The following is a 24,905-nucleotide window of genomic DNA, read 5'->3' as shown; positions in this document are numbered from 1 at the left end:
AGACAAAGCAGACTGCAGAGCAAAAAATATTACATGCAATAAAGAAGGTAATTTCATAATGATAAAGCAGTCAATTCCTCAAGAGAATATAACAATTCTAAGCACTGATATACTCAATAACAAGAAATTCAAAATACAGGAAATAAAAACTGATAGAACTGCACGAAGAAATAGGAGATTCCACAATAATTGTCAGAGATTTCAAAATCCCTCCCTCAATAATTTAAGCAAGTAGATAGAAGATCAATAGACATCCACGACTCGAACAATACTATTACCTAACTTGACCTAACTGACATTTATAGCACACTCCACCTATCAATTCTACACAATCTATCCTAGAAAACTGAAGAGAAAAAGACATTTCCCAAATCATTCTATGAGGCCAGTTACTACCATGTTACCAAAGCCAGACAGGGTCATTACAGAAGGTGAGAGGGAATCACTATAGATCATTAACCCTCATAAATATACATGCAGAAATTCTTATAAAAATGTTAGCAAATTAAACTCAACAATACATAAAAAAGACAATACATCATGACGAAATGAGGTTTATCCCAGTGATCCAAAGATAGGTTAACATTTGACGATCAATGTAATTCACCATATTGACAAACTAAAAAAGAAAAACTATATGATCATGTCAATAGAGGCAGAATGGAATCATACAATATGTACTCTTTTTTGTCTGGTTTCTTTCACTGAGCACAGTTATTCTGAGATTCATCCATGTTGTTCAAGTATCAATACTTCATTGTTTTTTATTGCTGAGTAGTATTCCATTGTATAGAAATGTGACAATTTTTTATCCATTGTTGATGAAAATTTGAATTGTTTCTAGATTGGAAGTATTTCAAGTAAAGCTATTAACAACATTCAATCCTAAGTCTTAAAATGGACATAAGTTTTCATTTCTCTTGGGTAAATACCTAGGAGAGGAATGGCTGTATCATAGTTTAACATTTTTGAGAAACTGCCAAACCCTTCTCCAAAGTTGTTCTATCTTTGTATATCTCCACTATTAGTGTATGAGAGTTACTGTTACTTCACATCCTCAACAACAATGGGCAGTCTTTTTTTTTTTTTTTTTGGCTGTGTTGGGTCTTTGTTGCTGCATGCGGGCTTTCTCTAGTTGCGGTGAGCAGGGGCTACTCTTCGTTGCGGCGTGCGGGCTTCTCATTGCAGTGGCTTCTCTTTTTGCTGAGCACACGGGCTTCAGTAGTAGTGGCTCATAGGCTCAATAGTTGTGGCTTGTGGGCTCTAGAGCACAGGCTCAGTAGTTGTGGCGCACGGGCTTAGTTGCTCCACGACATGTGGGATCTTCCCAGACCAGGGCTCGAACCCATGTTCCCTGCATTGGCAGGCAGATTCTTAACCACTGCACCACCAGGGAAGTCCCATGGGCAGTCTTTTTAATTCCAGCCATCCCATTAGATGTGTAGTGGTATCTCATTGTGACTTTAATTTGCATATCTCTAGTGACTAATGATGTTGAGCATCTCTTCATATGCTATTTGCTATCTGTTTATCTTTTTTTTTGTTTTTTTTTTGGTGAAGTGTCTGTTTAGTAGACGGTGAAAGCACTTTGTAAAATTCAGTGTTCTTTTATGATTAAAAGAAAACCCTAGCAAACTAGAAATAGAAGCAAATTTCCTTAATCTGATAAAAGGTATCTATGACAAAAGCCTACACCAAACATGATACTGAAAGCTTTCTCTTGAGATAGAGAACGAAACCAGGTTGACTCCTTTCATACTTCTGTTCAACATTGTACTGAAGAACTCTAACCAGTATAAAGGCCAAGAAAAATAAATAAAAGTACATAGATCAGAAAGGAAGGAAATAAAGCTGTCATTATTCATAGACAAGATTGTATATGGAGAAATTTCAAAAGAATCTATAGATAACCTATTAGAGGTAATAACTGAATATAGCAATGTCAATATACAAAAATCAGTTAATTTTATTTCTATGCCAGCAGCAAACAATTAGAAAATGAAATTAAAATAGTACCATTTACAACAGCATAAAAATCAAATGCCTAGAATAGATATATAGAAGATATGCAAGGCTTCTGCATAGAAAACTATAAAACATTATTGAGAAAAATTTAAGAAGACTTAAGTAAAAGAAAGGATACACATGAACTGGAGAACTCAATATTGTAAAGATGTAAATTATCCCCACCTTGATGTCTAGAATCAATGCAATCTAAATCAAAATGACAGTAAAGATATTTTTAGGACATTAATGTGATGATTCTAAAATTTATATGGAAATTCAGTGTGGCCAAGAGTAGCCAAGATAAACATAGTACATAGTTGAAGGAATTATACTAGATAAGAAAAAAACTTCGTTATAGAGTTACAGTAATTAAAGGTGGTATTTGAACAGCATAAAGAATCCAGAAGCAGACCTGCATATACATAGACATGATTTACAACAATGATAGCACTGCGGAGTAGTAGAAAAAGAATGCTCTTTCAATAAATGGTGCTGGGCAATTGGATATACACACTGAAAACAATAGATTTGGACAGCTTCATACCATGCACACAAACAATTCCCAGTGAATTGTAGGTCTAGATGTGAAAGGTAAAATAATACAGTTATTAGAAGAAATTATTTTGGGATAGGCAAAGATTTCTTAAATAGGACAGACATATACACTAACTATAAGGTAAAATATTGATAAAATGGCCTATAGTAAAATCAAGAGCTTCTCTTCATTAGCACACCATTAAGAGAATGTAAAGGAAAGTCACAGACTGAGGGAAGATATTTACCTATAGCCAACAAACGGATACATTTCTAGAATGTTTTCAAGAACTCCTAAGAAAAGAAAAACCCAATAGAAAAAATGGGTAAAAAACTGGAACAGTCACTTCTCCAAAGAGAATATCCTAAAAGTCGGCCAACACATGAAAAAGTGCTCAATCTTTTTTTTTTTTTTTTTTTTTTATCAAAGGACAATGCAAATTAAAACCTTTATGAGCTAAAAATGTTGGTGAGGATGTGGAGCAACTGGAATGATCTTACATTGCTTGTAAGGAAGTAAAATTAGCACACTCACTTTGGAGAACTAGTGGTATCAACTAAGCTGATCATAAACACACTCTATGACCCAGCAATTCTCCTAGGTATAGACCCAAGGAATATATACATACATGTCCCAAAAGACATGAACAAGAAGAGTCATAAAAGCTTTTAGTCATAGTACCTCAAAACAGGAAACAATCCAGATGTCCTTCAATAGTATAATGGATAAACTAATTGTGGTATATTAGAACAAAGAATGCTATGCCATTTTATGGCAATGAAAATGAACTAATCACTGATACATGAAACATGAAGTTAAATCTCTCAAACCTGAGAGAAAAAAGCCTGAGAGAAAAGAGTTCACATTGTAGGATTCCAACGTATATAAAGTTCAAAACAGACTAAAGTAATTAATGATATTAGAAGTCAGGATAGCTGTAGTGTTTACGTTTGCAGAGAAGGGGGATAATGCCCAGGGAAGGGACAAGACAAGGGCTTCTGGGATGCTGTTGTTTATCACGGGGTCTGAGAAGTGATTCCATAGGTGGTGGTTTCTTTGTGAATATTCATTAAGCTGTACAATGATGATTTGTTTTCTGAATATATATTAAGCTTCAATTTTAAAGTATTAAAGAAAAGGAGAGAGCACTAAATCAAAAGATGGGAGGAAGAAAGAGAGGTCCAGCTGTGGGTTTGAGAGCAGCAGGGACTCTAGAGGCCCACCAGGGAGGTGGTCATACCCCTAAAAGAAAAAGCAGTGGAGTGAGTGAGGATGAGTGGGGAATCAGCAATGATTCCCCAAGCCCAGAGGTAGTCCCGGATTAGTGCATACTAACAAAACCAAAGGAATACATGGGCTGAGACAGTGGACCTCTCACCTGTCTGGATGGATGACCCATGATCTGAGTACTTCTCCCCTCCCTCACCCAGACTCCCATCATCACATCACCTTTTTCCACTGAGAAAGGTCCAGAACTTGAAATAAGGAGGAATAGCATTTGTGCCAGTAATGGCTGGAGTTTAACTTTCCAACAACCTGGCAGAATGGGGGCTTGGGTTAAGTTTTAGGAAATAAAGTAAGATCTCTTCCTCCTTCTCTCCCCCTCATCCTTTCTTCTCATAGTTTCTTCCCAATTATCACCCTAGAGGCAGTGGGAGAATGACCAAAGCAATCTATTTGATATACTTAAGAGTGGCCTTGGGCCTCCCTGGTGGCGCAGTGGTTGAGAGTCCGCCTGCCGATGCAGGGGATACGGGTTCGTGCCCCGGTCTGGGAGGATCCCATATGCCGCGGAGCGGCTGGGCCCGTGAGCCGTGGCCGCTGGGCCTGCGCGTCCGGAGCCTGTGCTCCGCAACGGGAGAGGCCACAACAGTGAGAGGCCCGCATACCACAAAAAGAAAAAAAAAAAAAAAAAAGAGTGGCCTTGGGGCTTCCCTGGTGGTGCAGTGGTTGAGAGTCCGCCTGCTGATGCAGGGGACATGGGTTTGTGCCCCCGTCCGGGAGGATCCCACATGCCGCGGAGTGGCTGGGCCCGTGAGCCATGGCCGCTGAGCCTGTGCGTCCGGAGCCTGTGCTCCTCAACGGGAGAGGCCACAACAGTGAGAGGCCCGCGTACAGCAAAAAAAAAAAGAGTGGCCTTGTAGGTATAACCCAGGATTTACTATATTCCCCTAAAATTTGCTCTTACATACTAAAATGCACATATGTCAGGAGCTCTCGTCCCCAGAGACCTCTGTTATAAAATTCACTAGACCTTTCTGTACTTTGCCAGCCTTTCTGGAATATTTTTTGCCAGAGTGTTGGTCTTTTTGCATGGAGTTGCCCATCTTGGCAAAGTTCTGTGATATATTCCATGTGTTTGATGAAAAACTTGACTGCATGTTCTTCTAAGCACCTGAAACAGCAAAATACAGCATTTGTAGGATCACTTCACAATCTTGGTAAGTATGTTGATTGGGTTCTGTTGTATCTGCAGGATAAACTGAGAAATCTTGTGGGTAGAGGCTGAGATTTACCAAGTTCTATGACCCCAAATCCCAAACACATTGCACTGCTTGTAGTAGGAACTCTGTAAGTGTTCTCTGTTGATGTTGCTTACAGAGCTCCTGTAGGCTTGAATTTTATAAATTTATTTCTACTGAGATAAGTTACATACAATATAATTCATCGGTTCAAAGTGTACATTTTTAAGTTTTGGCAAGTGTTTACAATTGTGTAAAATACCACAACAATTAAGATCTAAATATATCCAACCTCCCCCACCCCAAAGCTCCCTATGTCTCTTTGCAGTCAATACCCTCCTAACCCTGGCATCTGGAAACCATTGCTTTTCTTTCTGTCACAATAGTTGCCTTTTCTAGAATGTCATATATGTGTAATCATACAGTATATACTGTTTTGTGCCTATTTTTTTTCACTTAGCACAATGCTTTTGAGATTCTTCCATGTGGTAGCATGTATCAATAATTTGTCCCATATATGTATGACTGATTCACTTTGTTATAAAGCAGAAACTAATAAAAAAAAAAAAGAAAAAGAAAAAAAAGTAATAATAATTTGTCCCAGTTGCTACACATTCTCACCAACACATTTGGTAAGTCTTACTAATTTTAGGCATTCCAGTGATTGTATAGTGGTATCTCATTGTCATTTTAATTTGTATATTTTCATGTACTTATTTGCCATTTGTTTACATCCTTTGGTGAAGTGTCTGTTCAAATCTTGACTATTTTTTTAAACAATTGGATTATTTCACTATTGAGTTATAGAAGTTCTTAATATATTCTGGATACAAGCCCTTTATCATATATGTGTTTTAGAAATATCTGCTCCCAGTCTGAGGCTTGCCTTTTCATTTTCTTTCTTTTTTTCCGGTACGCGGGCCTCTCACTGTTGTGGCCTCTCCCATTGTGGAGCACAGGCTCCCGACGCACAGGCCCAGCGGCCATGGCTCACGGGCCCAGCCGCTCCGCAGCATGTGGGATCCTCCCGGACCGGGGCACGAACCTGTGTCCCCTGCATCGGCAGGGGGACTCTCAACCACTGCGCCACCAGGGAAACCCACCTTTTCATTTTCTTAACAGTGTCTTTTCAAAAGCAAAAGTTTTCATCTTGATCAGGTCGAATTTATCGATTATGATTTTTTGTTTGTTTGTTTGTTTTTTGTTTTTTTTCTTTGTATCGATTTTTTTTTATGGTTTGTGATTCTTTTTTGTCTTGTCTAAGAAATCTTTGCCTAACTCAAGGTCACAAATATTTTCTTCTATGTTTTCTTCTAGAAGTTTTATACTTTTAGCTATTATGCTTAGGTCTAAGATTCATTCTGAATTAAGTTTTATATTTGGCATGAGATATAGGTCAGGTTTGTTTTATTGCATTTAAATATTCAATGGTTCTAGCACCATTTGTTGAAAAGAATATCCTTTTCTCTATTGAATTATTTTGGCATAGTCATCAAAAGTCCAAGAATTCTGTTCTTTTGACCTATATGTATACCCTTATACCAACAGCGCACTATCTTGGCTTTATAAGTTTTGAAATCAAGGTAGTTGCAACTTTGTTTTTCACTTTCAAAATTATTTTGACTATACTAGTTCTTTTTAAAGTTATTATTATATAAGTTTCAGGAGTACAGAATTGTAATTTGACACCTGTGTACGCTACAAAATGATCACCACCACAGGTCTAGTTACCATCCATCACCATACAGTTGATGCCCTTCACACGTTTCACCCCCCCCCAACACACTTCCCTCTGGGAACCATTGGTACTAGCCCTTATAAGCTCTTTCGAATTACCATGCAATTTATACAGCTAGCAGGTCAATTTCTACCAAAAAACCTCTTTGGATTTGAATTGAAATTTCACTGAACCTATAAAACAATTTAGAGAGAATTAATATCTTAACTTTGTCGAGTGTTATGATCCATTAACGTGGTATATTTCTCCAATTATTTTCAACATTAAGTATGACAATGTTAATTGTAGGTTTTCTTATAAAAGCATTTTATCACTTCCAATCCTAGTTTCTTCAGAGATTTTAACAGGAACAGGTGTTGAATTTTATCAAATACTTTTTCTGCATCTATGGAAATGATCATATTATTATTCTTTTTGGGTATTCTAATGGGATTATATTGATTGATTTTCAAATGTTAAAACAGTCTAGTATTTCTGGAATAAATTCTACTTGATCATGATATACTATCAATTTTGTATATTTCTGAATTCAATTTACTAAAATTTTGCCAAGGATCTTTTTGCATCCACATTCATGAAAGATATTAGCCTGCAGTTTTCTCTTTTTTGTAATGTCTTTGGGTTTGGTATCAGAGTAATGCTGGATTCATAAAATGAGTTTCTCTTTTATTTTCTGGAAGAGTTTGTGTAGAATTGGTACTATTTCTTCCTTAACTTTTTGATAGAATTTATGAGTAAAGCCATTTGGGCCAGGAGTTTTTCCAGTGGGAAGGTTTTTTAATGACAAACTCCATTTGCTTGTTAGATATAGGGTCTTCAGATTATCTATGTCTTCTTGAGTGAGCTTTGGTAATTTGTGTCTTTCAAGGAAGATTTTCCATTTCATCTCTGTCGTGTAACTTATTGGCATTAAGTTGTTCATAATAGTCCCTTTTTATCCTTTATGTCTGTAAGTTCTGTAGTAATATCCCTCCTTCATTTCTGATATTGGTAATTTGCATCTTATATCTTTTTGTTAAGACTGGCTAGAGGTTTATGGATCTTTTCAAAAGAAAACAGCAAGGGGGTTCATTGATTTTTTTCCCATTTCTGTTTTCTATTTCATTTACTTCTACTATTACCATTATTATTTCCTTCTTTCTATTTACTTTAGGCTTCATTTGCTCTTCTTTTTCTAGCTTTTTAAGGTGGAAGCTTAAATCATGGAATTTAGACCTTTCTTCTTTCTTAATATAAGCATTTAATACTGTGAATTTTCCTCTAATCCCTGTTTTAACAGCATCTCGTGTATGTTGAAATGTTGTGCCTTCATTTTCTTCCTAAACTAGCTTCTATTTTTCTTATATCTTTTGACATATGGTTTATTTGGAAGACTGCTGTTTAATTTCCAAGTAGCTGGAGGGATTTTGAGTTTTTCTGTTGTTATTGGATGGAGGTTTTTTAAAATAAATGTCAATTAGGTCAAATTGGTTGATAATGTTGTTCAAGTCTTTTATATCCTTATTGATTTTCTCTTTATTCATTCTATCAATATGGAGAGAAAAGTGTTGAAATCTCCCACATTATATTATTGTGAATTTGTTTATTTCTTTTTTAAGTTTTGTCAGTTTTTGCTCCATGTATTTTAAAGCACTGTTTGGTGCATGCACATTTATAATTTTTACCTCTTCTTGGTGAATTGAATCCTTTATCACTGTGAAATGCCCCTCTTTATCCCTGGTAATAGTCCTTGTTCTGAAGTTTATTTTTTCTGATATTAACATAGTCACTCCAGTTTTCTTTTGACTACTGTTAGCAAACTGTATCTTTTTGCATCCTTTTACTTTTAACCTATCTGTGTCTTTATATATATATATATTTTTTTTTTTTTTTTTGCGGTATGCGGGCCTCTCACCGCTGCGGCCTCTCCCATTGCGGAGCACAGGCTCCGGATGCACAGGCCCAGCGGCCATGGCCCACAGGCCCAGCCGCTCCGTGGCATGTGGGATCCTCCCGGACCGGGGCACGAACCCGTGTCCCCTGCATCGGCAGGCGGACTCTCAACCACTGCGCCGCCAGGGAAGCCCCCTGTGTCTTTATATTTAAAGTTGGTTTCTTAAAGGTAACATATAGTTGAGTTGGATCTTGGTTTTTTAAAATCTGTTCTGGTTATCTCTTTTTTTTTATTTTTAAGAAGATATTGGGGATAGGAGTTTATTAATTAATTTATTTTTGCTGTGTTGGGTCTTCGTTTCTGTGCGTGGGCTTTCTCTAGTTGTGGCAAGCGGGGGCCAGGCTTCATCACGGTGTGCGGGCCTCTCACTATCACGGCCTCTCTTGTCACGTAGCACAGGCTCCAGACGCGCAGGCTCAGTAGTTGTGGCTCATGGGCCTAGTTGCTCCGCGGCATGTGGGATCTTCCCAGACCAGGGCTTGAACCTGTGTCCCCTGCATTAGCAGGCAGATTCTCAACCACTGCACCACCAGGGAAGCCCTGGTTATCTCTTTTTGATTGGAGTGTTTAAAATTTTTACATTTAATGTAAAAATTTATATGGTTGGATTTAAATCTACCATTCTCCTATTTGATCTTTGTTCCTTTTTTCCTTCATTTTTTTGGATTAAATGAGTATTTCTTATGATTCAATTTTACCTTCATTGCTGATTTATTAGCTATACCTATTTTATTTTTAGCAGTTGCTTTAAGGTTTAGCGTTTACATCTTTAATTTATCACAGTAAAAAAAAAAACCACCACTTCACATATAACGTAAGAAGTTTACAATAGTATACTTCCATTTCCCACATTCCATACTTTTTGTTATTTTGAGATACATTTTAGTTCTACGTATATTATGAATCTCATGTTATTAGTTTTTTTAAAGACTTGTTTTAATTTTATTCATTTTTTGGCTACATTGGGTCTTTGTTGCTATGCGCGGGCTTTCTCTAGTTGTGGCAAACGGGGACTACTCTTTGTTGTGGTGCACGGGCTCCTCATTGCAGTGGCTTCTCTTGTTGCAGAACTCGGGCTCTAGGCGCGCAGGCTTCAGTAATGCAGCACCCGGGCTCAGTAGTTGCAATATGTGGGCCCTAGAGTGCGTGGGCTTCAGTAGTTGTGGTGTGTGGGCTCAATAGTTGTGGCATGCAGTCTCAGTAGTTGTGGCACGTGGGCTTAGTTGCTCTGCAGCATGTGGGATCTTCCCAGACCAGGGACCGAACTCATGTCCCCTGCATTGGCTGCCACCAGGGAAGTCCTTCATGTTATTTTTCATTTAAACAGTCAATCATTTTTTAAGGAGATTAAAATAAGAAAAAATGTATTTTATATTTACCATTGTCAGTGTTCTTTAATTCTTTGGGTTTATCTAAGCTTCTGTTTGGTATCATATTCCTTCTGTCTGAAGAACCTACTTTAACATTTCTTGTAGTGCAAGTCTTCTGATAATGCATTCTCTAGGTTTTTGTTTGCCTAAAGTAATCTTTTTTTCTTTCAACTGTGTTGACAGTTTCCTTCCTCTCCCCAACTTTAAAATATATTACTCCATTGTCTCCTGACTTGCATAGCTTATGATGAGTGATCCACTGTAATTCTTATCTTATGTCCTAATATATCTTTTTTACCCACTATTTTAAAGTTTTTCTGTTTATCACTTTTATTCAGAAATTTGATTTTGATGATGACTTTGCATCATTTTATTATTTTCTTTATGTTTTTACTATTTTGGATTCATTGAAATTCTTGAATCTGCAGATTTATAGTTTTCATCAAATTTGGAAAATATTCAGCCGTTATTTTTTCAAAAAATTTTGAGCCTTTCCCCATCCTGGCTTCTTTCCTGGAGCTACAAGTATATGTATATAGATTACTTAATATTTTCCCACAATCACTGAGATTCTGTTCTTGCCCCTCCCCCGCACTTTCATTTGGACAGTGTATATTGCCTTCAAGTTCAATGATCTTCTGTAGTTTCTAATCTGCTGTTAATCCCATCTATTATATTTTTATTTCAAATATTGCATTTCTCATCTCTAGAAGTTACATTTGGGTCCTTTAAAAAATATTTTCCATTTCTATCTTCATTATGTTCATGTTTTCCTTTACATATTTGAGCATGTTTATAATACCTGCTTTAATGTCCTTTTCTACTAATTTTTTAAAATTTTATTTATTTAGTTTATTTATTTTTGGCTGCATTGGGTCTTTGTTGCTGCACATGGACTTTCTCTAGTTGCGGTGAGTGGGGGCTACTCTTCATTGCGGTGCGTGGACTTCTCATTACGGTGGCTTCTCTTGTTACAAAGCACGGGCCCTAGGCGTGCAGGCTTCAGTAGTGGTGGCTCAAGGGCTCTAGAGTGCAGGCTCAGTAGTTGTGGTGCATGGGCTTAGTTGCTCCATGGCATGTAGGATCTTCCCAGATCCTACTACTAATTTTACGATCTCTGTCACTTCTGGGACTGCTAATATTGACTGCCCTTTCTCTTGGATATGTGTCATATTTTCCTGTATTTTTCATGTCCAGTAATTTTGTACTGGATGCTGGACATTGTGAGTTTTACACTGTTGGGTACTGGATTTTGAAGTATTTCTGTAGAGTGTTGCATTTTTTTTTTCTGGCGCAATTTTCAGTAACTTACAGACCCATATGCTCCTTTCCAGCTTTTTAAGCTTTGTTATAGTGACTCCAGAGCAGCTTTTATTCTAGGAATAATTTATCTCCACTATTAAGACATGATATTTCTAGAGATTCTGCCCAATCAATCCTCATCTGATACAGTGTCTCTCTATTCTGGTTTATGGGAACATGAAGTAGTCCCAGTTCTGTGTAGGGCCCAGAAATTGGTCAGCGCACTGCTTTCTGGTGGTTCTTTCCCCAGTCTTAGTTTCTTCTCATGCATGTGCCCATCATTCCTCAGCCAAAGACTTGAGGAGAACTCTCTTCCTATTTCTGAACTTTTTATGTGCAGGTCCCTCCTTTACGGTGTTCTACCCTGTAAATTCCAGCTGCTTTGGTCTCCCTGAACTCTGATTTCTATCTCCCCAGCTCAGAAACTAAGGTTTCCCTCACCCTGAACTGTGGCCTAGAAACTGCCCCCAGCACTAAGCTGGAGCAATTGTGGGGCTCACCTTGTTTTTCTTCTCTCAGGGATTACAGTACTGGGCTCCCTGTTGCTCAATGTCTAAAAACCATGTTTCCTATATTTCTCTGTTTTTTTCGTTGTTAACAGCAGGAGCATGATTTAATTTTCATAGAAGTTAATCTTTCATGAACAGACTTGAGTTTTATTTTTATTTATTTATTTACTTATTTTGCGGTACGCGGGCCTCTCACTGCTGTGGCCTCTCCCGTTGCGGAGCACAGGCTCTGGATGCGCAGGCTCAGTGGCCATGGCTCACGGGCCCAGCCGCTCCGCGGCATGTGGGATCTTCCCGGAACAGGGCACGAACCCGCGTCCCCTGCATTGGCAGGAGGACTCTCAACCACTGCGCCACCAGGGAAGCCCTTGAGTTTTATTTTGCTCAGCTTTTTTCCTAAGGAACTTACATCATTTATAAATACTAAGGAATGAAGGATTGAATAAATGATGTTATGCTCTACCAATCCTTTGCTCCTTCAGTATTTACTCTTCACTTTATTCTATCACCCTCACAGCAGCAATTCTCAATCGTTTATGGTGGACAATCTATACTAAAAACTTAATATTTAATATAATTATTGGCAACACACTCAAAGAAATTAAGAAATCAAAAACAACAGAAACAAGTCAATATTGATCACAGCACAATCGCTACTCTAGTATAAGATTGTCTTTTAGGATCTATAAAAGCAGCCACTATTCACTTATCACATCTCAGTGCAGTGTTGTTGTCTTAGTAATAACCATCTACTTCCCTAGCTGCAATAAAGCTGTTATTTTTTAAATGCATTAGTGTGCTAGAATTATGAGTAATTCGAAAAGATTTAAGCTTCCTATTACAATGGTAATATGTACATATTGTCAAATTTTTGGAAAGATAAATTTAAAAGATTTAAAAAACAATCCATATTCCTACCACCCAAAGACAACACTATTAATAATGTTTTCCAGCCTTGTTACTGCGTACCTGTGAAGCCAGGATGAGAGAAGGTGCAGCCCAGGTGTGAATGGAGCACTGTGCAGATGTGCCTCACTGGTGCACTTGCTTGTATAACTGTTCATGACAGGATGTCATGGGCCTGGAATCTAAGAAAGAGCAATGAAGATATATTAACTTCCTAATCAACAGCATATGTTTAAGCAGTTCCCAGGTGAGGGCCAGTGCAGTGATCAAGAGTATCCAGTCCTCTGTTCAAGGTTAATAGTCCTGGGTTCTGCCACTTAATAGTTCTTATTTGGATGAGTCACTTGACCTTTTAAATCCATTTCCTCTTCCATAAATGGAGATTGGTAACAGTACCTTCCTCTCACGTTGCTTGTGAGGATCAAATACGATGATCCACAAGTAGTAGTTAATGCTGCTTAGCCTACAGTAGGCTTTTATTAACACTAGATTTTAACACATGCACGGGGATAATATATTAACAGCTTAAAATAATAGCTGTCATTTCTTGAGCCCCTACACTCTTAAATGCCTTATATAGAATACTTCATGCAATCCTTACAATAATCCAGTGAGGTATTATCCCCATTTTACAGATGAGAAAACTGAAATTCAGAGGGAGGGGTTAAGTGACTTACTCGAGGTCACACCAGAAGTAAGAGGTGGGATCAGGCTTTGAACCCAGGAAGTCTGACTTCTGCTTGTTCTGAACCACTATAATAACCTCTAAGGCAGCACACACTAAATGTTAACATGCTAAATGTTGACATTTACTATCCTTGAGTGTGTATGGTTGGTTTTTTAAAAATTAGGACATTGCATATAGTCCTGTGCAATGTACTATGCAAATAGAGTCCTATGCAAATATTTAGGCTGTCTTGAATTTTCACAGGATGCTGGGGGTCCCCAGAACTCAGTTTGAAAATTCCTGAGGCAGTTCATTGTTGGGTAGTTCTAACTGCTAGAAAGTTCCTGCGTGAATCAGCTCAGAATAAGTCTCACTCCTCTTCCACATTGGTGAGTTTTGAAATGCAGGTCATAGCTTGTAGTCCTTTGTGAAGCTTTTGCTTGTTATGTGCATGTGTATGTGTGCTGGATCACAATATAAAATGCATTTCTTACCATGGGTCACAGTCAAAAAGTTTGAAAGCCGCTGTTCTATATGACTATTCTTCAGGTATTTGAAGGCAGCTGTCATAACCCACAACCTAAAGACTAATTCTCTTCTCCACAAGGGACCTCTTCAGCTTCTGCAATACCCTTGTAACATGGGGATTCCTCCCTTATACTGGGTACCATCCTCTGGCCCTGTCACCAGATTCATCTGGGCCTCTCCTCAAATTGCCTTTGGGATGACTTCCTTGACCACTCTCTCTTCGGAAGCACCACCCATCTCTCTCTAGCCCCTGACCCTGTCTTATTTTTCTCAAAGCACTTTTCACTACCCAACATCATATTTTATATGTAATATATAAAATATTTTTTTACGATCTTCATCAATAAGATGTTCATCACTGAATCCCCAGTCTGTTTCCTGGCACATAGCAGTTGCTCAATAAATATTTGTGGACTGAATGAAGGGATGAATACTAGGAGTAGACACATTTTTTCCATAATGTATATAGATGTACTCATAATATTAAATACAACTCTTTCCATTAGGAGCTACATTCTAGAAAGATTTAACTCACAAAACTACAACAGTAGGCATGTTTTCATTCTACCATCTCTATGTTTTAAAAAACCCTTATTATTTATCTTATAGTATTATCACATATTTCATATATTTATGCATGTATTTCACTGTACAAGTATATTAATATATACTAACTCATGTATACTGTTACCTTTATGTGGAATTTTATGGGACTTGCATGAGTATAGTTTTGACTATATGAGATTTTTATTGATTCAGTTACAATGCTATGGTGCATCTTGGAAGTATTTTACATTTTTCAAAGCAATCTCGGGTAAATAATCTATTTGATATTTTTCTGAAGCCGAGAAAGTATGTCGGAGAGCTGGAATAAACTTCCGCTGCCGGCTAGTGACCTCTAGATTCCAATCACAGCCTTTCGTTTCACAGATGGGTAAACCGAAGCCCCGAGCAGGGGTGGACCTGGGATTAGAATTTAGCTCTTTGTGGTCCACCTGCTGCCAGACGCCCCCAAACGTTTGTACACTCGCCGGGGCTGAGGCAGGGGAGTCAGATGCCCACGCCCCTCACCGGAGCTCTGTGGGGAAGGCATGCCCTGGTTATTATCACCACTTTTCAGGTGGGGACTCTGAGGGCACACCTCCAGGGAGGGGAACCTCCAACAGTGGCTTCTTCCGGCCCTCACGGCTCCACCTAGCTCGGCAGCGGAATTCCGCACGCACCGGGCAGGCGGCGGTCTCAGTGGGTGTCCCATGCGGTGAGCCGGGTCCTCCATCCCCCAAAAGGGACATCTTCCTACCTTGTCGGGTGCCCCAGGGCTGAATCTGGCCTGTCAACCTCCCTGTCGCTATGGCAACCACAGGCCTAAACATTCCAACTTCCACCTTCTGCCCGCTTCCTGATGAACTCGAGCCAATGGTGTCCTCCGTTTCTTTAGCGTGAAAAGTTGTTGGCCAATGATCAGAGGCATTTCAAAAACCGCTGGGACGCTGCCAGAATTTTAGGGTTCAGATTAACTACGTCAGGATGGGTGGGGAACCTTAATAGGGCTTATCTAGGCAACCCCACGAAATCTTGTGATAGACCCAAAGCCTTAGACTTTTGCTCACCCAGAAATCCTACTTCAAGGAATAAACCTAAAAGAACTAACATTCATCGAAGCCCTGTTTATAAGAGCCAAAGAAAAAAGACTGAAACGGGCAACATACGAGGGCAGCCATGTAGTGTTCCAGGAGCCCCTCTTTACACACTTAAGAGCAATCACAGTGATCTTGTCATTCTCCCTCTTAGAACACTCCAAGGGCTCCCCTTTAAACTTAGGATGAAATCCAAACATCTTCATATAAGCTGTCCCTTGTCCGTCCCGCTCCCCCTTCCCACTTGTCAGAAAAATCTCGCACCAGCCACGCTGTCCTTTGGGCAGTTCCTACAATATGTCAACCTTGTCCTGCTCTCGGGTGTTCCCTCTGAGTTCGCTTGGTGTCAGGGTCTGAACCACAACTGCCTCTTTCTCATCATCGAGGTCTCTGTCCAAATGTCATGTCTTCACCTGTAAAATGGGCATGAGCCCAATGTCTCACTCGGGGGGTTGTTGAGAGGATCTGGAATGAAATGCATGTGAGTGAAAAAGCAGAAGCTCCATGCACGTATTAATTATCTTTTAAATACAACTCATTTTGTAAATTTTAAATTTTTAAATTGAAATATAGTTGCTGTACAATATTATATGTTACAGGTGTACAGTATAGTGATTCACAATTTTTAAGGTTATACTCCATTTATAGTTATTATAAAATATTGGCTATATTCCCTGTATTGTACAATATATCCTCGAGGCAATTATAACTATTACACTTGTACATTACGGAAGCATTCAAGTGCTGGGCTTACTGGTGCACCTTAAGTATGGCTGAGCTGGGGACGTACCGGGAGGGTTGGTATATTGTGCTGCCAACAGGTGTTCCGGGAAGACAGGCAAGGGGAGATTTTTATGCGGGCCTTGAAAGATGTGTAGGATTTGAATACCTGGTGAGAGCGTGGGGTGGGGCAACAGCAGGAGCAAAGCCCGGGAGGGGGCTCTGAGGATAACGAGGCAGGACACCTGGCAAGCTGCCCACCTGTAGGGCAGGTGGAGTGAGCAAGTCACCGGAGCTTTCTAGACACAGCCCAAGGAGGGAGCGGAGTTTCGTTCCAACGTCCTTCCTGTGGCCGCTAGAGGGGACCCTCTCTAGGCGAGCGCAAAGCTCCTGCGGGGCGCCGCCTCCTCAAGGCTCTCCCCCTACACTTCAAGCAAGCTTCTCGGCGGAGCCAATGCCGGAGGTCTGTCCCACCCATCCCCTCCTCGCAGCCACTCGCCTGCGCCAAATGTCCGACAGCTTTTGACTGGCAGGCAGTCTGGCAAATCAAATCGCTACCTTTGAAAGCAAAACACTGCAGCACTCGGGCAGCTCTGGGTTGCGGAAGGAATCTAGGAGGCTGTGCCTCCGGGTTGCGCGAAGAGTCTTAAGTCATTGCTCAGAAACCTCTGATAGGTGGGCCTTAGCGGAAACGCCGCCGGTGAGTAGTGATTAAGACTAAGGGCGGGGGAAGGGGGACTTGAATTCACACTTCGTTTCAGGAAAAGCGAATGCATTTGTGATCATCTACCGTAAATATCTTCCTTCTTGTCATTTTGGGTCTCATTGCCTCAGAATGCTTTTTCCATTTTCTAATCGAGGAGAGGGGCGTGGATTTGCCTTAGTAAAGGTGATGCCAGGCGTTACCAAATCAGGAAGTGAAATAGAGTAACTTCGCCTAAATTGTTCCTATACACGCCGGCTTGGGCGATACCAGATGGTGGAGTTAGCAGGTGGATGAGAGAAGACCTTCTTGATCCATGCTGGCCTCTGGAAGTAGTTTCCAGCGCATTGGGTGGGGACTTTAGCGTGTAACCCTTTAGTGAGCCAAAGCCCAGGAAAGGGAAAGCGCTTGGCCTGTAATTGGCACTCAGCAACCGGAAGCTGAATTGGCAGGTGTTGGGAAAGGGCGCGTTTGAGTTGTTTGTTCAGGCAGAGCCACATTCTATCAGTAGGGTCTAACAAAATACAAACCCTACTCTTAGCAGCCACGAGCTACGTTTCTCTAGGCTGGGAAACCGTATTCTGTGGGTCAGTGAAGTAATTCATTGAGATGAGGGCTGGGGGATGGAGTGGAAGCCATCACCTAGTGAATTATCTTTCCTTTTTGAGTCAGCGACCCTGTGCTCACTGGTGGCTGTGAGGGCCTCAAAATTAAGGGATGGCTGGCAGCACAGAGTTGGCTCCTTGCCTCTAGGGCATATGTTAGACCTGGAAAAGTGCTTTGAAGTCAGGAAAAGAGAGTCGCTGGGCAAAGAACGTGTGCCTTATAAGGAAGGCCAACTTGCAGAGAGTTCCTCCAAGGCTTTTAGTCCCAACGGCTACCCAGCTGAGGGAGAGTTTTCTGTCTTTGCAGGCCATGATGCCTCAGAGGCCTGGGTTTCCTGAGGCAGAGAGGGAAGCTGCTTTTTCAAAGCGAATTAAATGAGAGTAACCACAGCCTCTACAAAGGAGGGCAAAAACAGAAACCCACCTGGAGGAACCAGCTGATCCAAAGGAGGTTAGTTAGGGGCCTGGATTCCCATCAGCCCCTTGGCACACCCCTGTGGTCTCTCTGACGTGCTGTGGGCGGGGCTGGCTATACGGGCTGTATCTCTGGAGTCGTGGTTGGTTAGGCCTGAGTAAGCCGTTCTCTTCTTGCCCGTGAAGCAGCCACGGTGCCCCAGGTGCTTCACAGGCCTGTCTATAGCCAGTCAGCAGGTATGTATGGAGGTCACCGTGCCAGGCTCTGGGCTAGATCTCAGCAGGGAGCAACGGAGCAGGAGATTCAGCAAACTGCTTCCCAGAATTTGTGCTCCAGTGCCCCTTCACCTCCAGGCTGAAAGCCTCTAAGAGGGTCTCAGAGATCAAGGGAACCCTGGGCCACCCTTTCTTCCTAAGGCATAAAAGTATAGTGAAGAATAATTACGCTTTTCACAAGATTACAAACAAATATTCGTAGGGCTTTACAGTCAGGGAGGTCTGGTTATGGGATGTGAGTTACAAAGTTGTCTGATGAGTGTACTTCATGTATATATATATACCGAATATATACCCTCATCTAGAGGCAGAAGCAATCCTTTAACTTTGAGGCCCTTTGACAAAGTGAGACCTGGGCTACATTGTCTAAGTGCTGCCCGTGTGCTAAGCCCTGCATCTGATGTCTTCTAGATACTGGACTCAGTGTTAGTCCTATAACATAAGACTGTGCTGTTCACACCAGGAATCAGAATTCCTGGGCCTAGGGCTAGATAACAGAAGGAACTGGAAGCTACTGGAAAGATAGGAAGCAGCTTTCTCACACCTTGAGGCACAGCAGAGACTTTGTTTGGCACGCAGTAAGCCCTCAAATATTCGTTGCTTGAGAGAAAGAAAGGTGTATTCATAGGCAAATTAAATAATTAGACTGATAATAATAAAATTAATAATAATAATAACTGACATTCATTGACCATTCACTGTGCACACATTTTATATGCATTATGTCACCAAATTCTCATAACACATGGGTGCGGAATATCCATGTTTCACAGCAGAGGAGACTGGCTGAAAAGTTAAATGACTTGGCCAAGGTAAAACAGGTAGCACATGGCGGATCAAAAGTAATTTAAAATATTTTTATATTAAAATAAACATAGACCTTGCAGTAGAATCCAAATTTCTATTTTTTTTTTTTAAATATAAGAAGACCTCAAAGAAACCTTTAGCACTTGCAGAAGGTATTTTGGCCTATAACACTAAGGGCGTACTTCCTCTTTCTCTGTTTGGTAGAAAAGCTTGAGATGCCCTGAAAATATCAGTCCAATGAAGTTAATGGGAATTACCATCATTGCTGGTTTTACTTGAGGCCACATTTTACCCCTGTTCTACAGATGAGGCAACTGAGACTCCCAGAGGCAAAATGATCTGGTCGCTTAGGTCTTCCCCCTCCTGGTCCAATGTTGTATCACCTGTGCTAGGCTGACCCTCAGAAGCAGGACAATTCTTCCATCTTCCATGGAGATAACTTTTCTTCTCATTCTTTCTTTCCTGCATCAGAATGTAGATGGTTCCTGTTTTATGGCAGTGGGATTTTTTTCTTTTTTTGGAGTCCTGGAGAAGTAGATGTAGGTGGTGTTCTACTTCTTATGTCGGGGAGCCTATAGAAAAGTAGCATTTAAATTAGGATATGATGGAAGGAAGGAAGCAAAGGAGGCGAGGGATGGGGTTTTTAAAGGGCCGGGAAAAGGCTTTGAAGTAGGTGAGCCATATCTTTATTTGAGATGATAATGTTTCAATGTTTCATTGTACATGCATTTTTAATGTTCTTCCCCACCCTCTAGAGCACCTCGAGAATCAGGAAACGCATCCCTGTTTGTCTGCCTGGGAAGAGATCTAGAAACTGGCACGTCTCTGAGGGAAGATGAGGAAAAGGCTGTAAATCGGCCAAAAGAGCCTTGAAGTACTCTTTCCGCGTGGGAAAGTGATGGCTGGTGGAAGGAGGCGAACCCCACAAGGAAAGATGGCTTAGCAGCAGCTGCAGCTGCCAAACCAGGCCCGGTGGGATATGCCCTTAGACCACCATGGACGGAGCCCACAGAGCAGCCCTGCAGCTGCAGCAGCTCCCGCCCGCGAGCAGTGCTGACCCTGTGAGTGAGGCTTCCTTCTCCTACAAGGCAAGAGATTTATTTTTTTGGTTTGGAATTTTATATTTTTCTAACAAGAAAGTAACACGGTACAGCATTGGCTAACAGATAGGTCCAGGGTCCGCGTGCCTGTCGCTGGCAGAAACAGGCAGACCCTCCACGCATACAAGAGAACGTGTAATCAAAAGAAATGTTCATTAAAATACATAAAAATAGGAAGGTAGAGAAGTATTTTAAAAGGAATTCATTCCCACTTAGAAGACTTGATTTTTTTGAAAAATCACCTGCTCCATTACTCAGAGACAACCTTTGTTCATATTTCTGTATATTTCCTTCCTGTCTTTTTCTGGTATTACAGATTGGGGATCAGATTGTACAGAGAGTTTTGTTTCTTGGTTGTTTCCCTTAACCTTGTTTGTGGACTATTTCCCCACGTCATTGAGTAGTGATTGAAAGCATGCTTTCTCAATGATTGCACAGTAATCTGTTGAGCTGCTGTATCAAAATTTGCTGGAAAGACCTCCTATTGTTGGATGTTTAGGTTGTTTCTAATCTGGGATGACTGTAAATGCTGCAGTGAACATCCCAGAGAGCATGCCCCTTTGCTATCTCTAAGAATTGGATAGGGCTTCCCTGGTGGCGCAGTGGTTGAGAGTCCGCCTGCCGATGCAGAGGACACGGGTTCGTGCCCCGGTCCGGGGAGATCCCACATGCCGCGGAGCGGCTGGGCCCGTGAGCCATGGCCGCTGAGCCTGCGTGTCTGGAGCCTGTGCTCCGCAACGGGAGAGGCCACAACAGTGAGAGGCCAGCGTACCGCAAAAAAAAAAAAAAAAAAAAAGAATTGGATAGCCCTGGAAGAGGCAGTCTCTCCCCAACAAGCGAGGTCACAAATGCCAGTGCATCAAGAATACAGCAAATAAGAAAATATAGTTAATATAATTGCCCTTGTGGTGAATGGATGCCAAATAGACAAACACAGAATTTAAGAAAACACAGAACACTCTCCCTGATGAGATTTCTAATAAGTTTCCATTTTATTCAGTTACTTATTACAGAAATATCTTCATGCCAGAGCAAAGGTAAATAAGTCATAGTGACTCTACCAAAGAGCTTAAGAATTGAGGTGGCAGATAGGCATGTGAACAAAGGGTGATGAGCTGACCGAAGTACCAGGGGGGATAAAGGGAAGAAGGCTAGGCTTCAAATCCCTACCTGTTCCTATCTAAGTGATTAGACGTAGGGCTTAGGTAACCCTCAGAGCTTCTCTTACGGGTAGGATGGTGGTAGCAACACCTCCCTCCATCCCCCATCCTTCCTGGGCTGCATGGATCAATGAGAAAGCACGTAGCCCAGTGCTAGGCATGCAGGAGGGGCTTGACTCACCGCTTGACTCAGAAATGTCTCGTGGTTACAAACAGGAACAGATGAAGGTGCACAGAGCAGAGGAAGGAGTAGTTAATTCTGCCTGGGGGAAGGGGAAGGGGTTTCTAAGGGGAAGCTGTCTCTTTCCTCGTTGATTTTAAGACTATTTTGGTTGCAAGGAATAAAAATCCATGTCAGAGACGCTGAAGGGAAAGGTAAAATTATTATAAGGCTACAGGGTAGCTCATGGAACCCAGGGGCGAGAAGGGCCGTGGGGCTTGAAAGGTGGTAGAACTCTTAATCACACGTTCAAAAGAGGGAGGATCTGATTGACCCAGCTTGGGTCAGGTGTCTACATTCGTCCAATCAGTAGTGGCTGGGGGTGGGGTCCTCCAGCAAACATGGTGTCTCCACGCTGTGGGCTTGTGGCTGGGTGGGTTTTCCCAGAGGCATCTCCTACCTTTGGGGAAAACAGGGAGAGGCCCCAAGTCCACGTTGATCGGGGGATGGCGTTAGAAACAAGCAGTTTGCCCTGAGTTACAGCCCCACCCTCACCCTACCCAGCAGGGAATGGATTCTGGTTGTTGGGGGAGGGTGGTCTGTGAGACCAACAGGCTGAGCTGCCCGAGGGGCGGCATCCTTGCGGGTCTCTGACACTGGAGGCTCTGCTTCAGCCTGCAAGAGTCGGGCCTCACTTTCTTCTATTTAGCAAACAGGTCTTTCAGCTGAGCACCTGCCATATATGTGCCTATGCTGGGTGGGGCGGGAGCTATGTAGGTAATTGAGATATCTCCTCCCTGAAGGAGTCTAGAAGGGTGGCGGGGAAGCCATTTCCACAAGTATCTGCCCTTCAGGACAGAATTTGGCATAAAAAGAGAGATTCAGCAGGGTGTTAAGAGCATGGCCTTTGGAATCAGGGAGACCTGGCTTCCAGTCCCAGCTCTGTCACTTTGTAGCATTATAATTTGGGGAAAGTCATGTAATTCCTCTGCGCATCAGCATTAAGTTCATCCTATAGGGTGGTTATGAGGATGACCTGAATTTACAGAAAAGGAAACTGAAGCTGCCTGCACCATCTCCTGTTTTCTGCCTGTGGTAATCCTACCCACCCTTCCAGCTCCAGCTCAAATATCACCTTTTCCATGAAGCCTTTGTCAGTCTTCCTGGCAGGAAAATATAGGTCCTTTATCCACACTTTTATAGCCAATTCACAATTAGTATGGTAATCATCATCATAATAATAGCTACTAACATTTGTTGTGTTTACTATAACAGGGACTGTGTTAATCCTCACAAAAGTCCCATAAGGTAAGTACTATTATATCCCCATTTTACAAATGAGGAAACTGGCACAGAGACGTTAATTAACTTGCCCAAGACCACACAGTCAATAGGTCATAAAACTGGAATTTGAAAGAAGCCTGTGGTCTGCCAAAGCCCGTGGTTTTATCCACCACTTCCTCTTGCCTACATTGTGCTCGGCACTCTGCAAGGCCCCTTCTCTCCCTGATACTGGTTATTAAGTGTCGAAATAGCAGTCGTAGATAAGGTAATGCCTTACCTGCTGGAGAAGGTAAACCTGAAGCCAGGTCACAGGTGTAGCAGAGCCCCTTAGCCAGCCTGCTGCATCCCTTGCATTTGAATATGAGTAACCCTCAGAGCAAGCCAGAATGCAGTTTATACTTAACTGTTAGCATTTTAAGCCCAAGGGACTATGAGAGTTCAGTTTAAATAGCAAGTGATGACAGTCTTGTCACTGTGGTATGTAAATAGATGCTGTTGTTGGCAGATGTAAAGCAGGCACTGGAACAGGAGATCTGAGCTGAGGTTTCACTTGGATACCAATATCCAAGGTTTCCTGCCCCTGCGACCTTTGGCTGCTTTTCTGCGAACAGTTTCTTTTCTTTCAGAGTTGTAGCTGGTGAAAGATCAATTCTTGGATCAGAGAATATCAGAGCCAGAAGGGTCCTTAGAGCTGTTGCTAATGCTAACGATAAAAATGAAAATTGTAAAAATAATAATGGTAGCAGCTAGAATTGTTTTAATATTTATTACATGAGGGTTTACAGTCAGCTTCATTTTTCAGAGGGGAAGCTGAGGCTTCAGAGTGATTGCCCTGAAGTCACACAGCAGTAAGTGGCAGAGGCAGGACCCCAGCCCAGGTCTGCTGGTTTTCAAAATCTATGTTGGTAAGCTGAAGCAGAGAGGGAAGTGACTTTGGGTCTGCTGCCCCCTTCCCTTGATGGCTGGGTCTGTTGGAGCCATGGCTTGAACCTGCCCCTCAGTGGGAGCACCGGTGTTTCAGTCTGTACCTTTTCGTAAGGCACAGAGTCATTGATCCCAAGATCGAATCCCTGTCCTGGGTTAGCCGTCCACATGTATTTATGAGCACTTAACACTTTGAATAACTTTGGTGAAAACCCCCGGGTGGTTTCTCAGCCAAAAGCAGAGCATGCTGGGTCGAGACGTCTCCCAGCAGTGTCCAGAGCTGGAGGCTCCGGTTGCTGTCCTCCTCCCTCCCTGCCAGTAGACCTGGATACCACCATTTCACAGTTTCCAGTGCTGAGGTTTGGAGGAGGAACTTAATGTCAGGAGCCCTGCTGGTTGTCGCCTCAACTCTGAATTGCCCTCCACCAGGCACTTGAGGGCAGCTGGTAGGTGTGTGTTCAAATTGTGTAACCCCCGGGCTGCTGGCAGCTTCCCTGCTTGACTTTAAATGCTCATAAAATTGAACCAATCACCACTTCACAAGGGTTTGGGGCATAATTAGCGTTGATGAAGCCCTTTGAAACCCTTGGATGAAAGGGCATGAAGTTGTATTGCACTGTTACTGTGTCTGTAGCCAGTCGTTATGAATGGAGATTAATATGCTTGAGGTAATGGCTTTTAAAAGAAACCTCAGCTTCCTGTGTCATTAGTGGGAATGTAGCCCTTACAAGGTGAGGATCTTTTTTTCTTTATTTTGCCACCTTTGAAGGACACCGCAGAGAATATAGTGGGAGACAGATTCTCATCAGGAAACTGGAAGTCAGACCTCTAGCTTTAAGTCCTCCCATCCTCATCTTGTACAGGTTATTTAACTACTCTGAGTCTTCCTTCGTTCATCTCTAAACTCCTTCCAACTTGCGTGCTAAAAATAGGACTCATAGTAGTACCCACTTCATAGGGTTATTTGTGGCTCAAAGGTGATGCGTAGAAAGGGCTTAGTGCCATGCCTGACATATATATATATATATATATAATACATGTGATATAATATATAAATGCTCCATAAATATTATTATGGTAACCTTTTAACCTTGCTTTTTTGTTGTTGTTGTTGTTGTTTTTGCGGTACGCGGGCCTCTCACTGTTGTGGCCTCTCCC

General features: G+C 41.6%; 2 protein-coding genes across 7 annotated transcripts in view; one reads left to right on the top strand and one right to left on the bottom strand.

The window, feature by feature from the left end:
- STPG1 (sperm tail PG-rich repeat containing 1) overlaps nt 1-15,287 on the bottom strand; it is a 52,370-nt gene extending 37,083 nt beyond the window's left edge. The window contains exons 1-3 of the mRNA XM_081225636.1: nt 15,181-15,287; nt 12,826-12,944; nt 4,797-4,937 (exon numbers count right to left, since the gene is read on the bottom strand). Coding sequence (XP_081081762.1) covers nt 4,797-4,923 — 127 coding nt within the window. The 5' untranslated portion in view covers nt 4,924-4,937; nt 12,826-12,944; nt 15,181-15,287. The remainder of the gene's footprint in view (nt 1-4,796; nt 4,938-12,825; nt 12,945-15,180) is intronic.
- Nucleotides 15,288-16,899: 1,612 nt separating this feature from the next.
- NIPAL3 (NIPA like domain containing 3) overlaps nt 16,900-24,905 on the top strand; it is a 45,882-nt gene continuing 37,876 nt past the window's right edge. The window contains exons 1-3 of one of the 6 annotated variants that reach the window (XM_081220607.1): nt 16,900-17,014; nt 17,930-18,073; nt 19,875-20,180. In XM_081220607.1, the coding sequence (XP_081076733.1) occupies nt 20,115-20,180 (66 nt within the window). In that variant the 5' untranslated portion in view covers nt 16,900-17,014; nt 17,930-18,073; nt 19,875-20,114. Of the gene's footprint in view, nt 17,015-17,035; nt 17,106-17,929; nt 18,074-18,188; nt 18,274-19,874; nt 20,208-24,905 lie in introns of those variants that run through there. The other 5 variants (XM_081220602.1, XM_081220604.1, XM_081220603.1 and 2 more) reach the window with 5 other exon arrangements.

The sequence above is a fragment of the Mesoplodon bidens genome, assembly GCF_964165515.1.
Source record: "Mesoplodon bidens genome assembly, chromosome: 2".
NCBI lineage: Eukaryota > Metazoa > Chordata > Mammalia > Artiodactyla > Ziphiidae > Mesoplodon > Mesoplodon bidens.
This window is presented reverse-complemented; position numbering and strand designations above follow the sequence as displayed.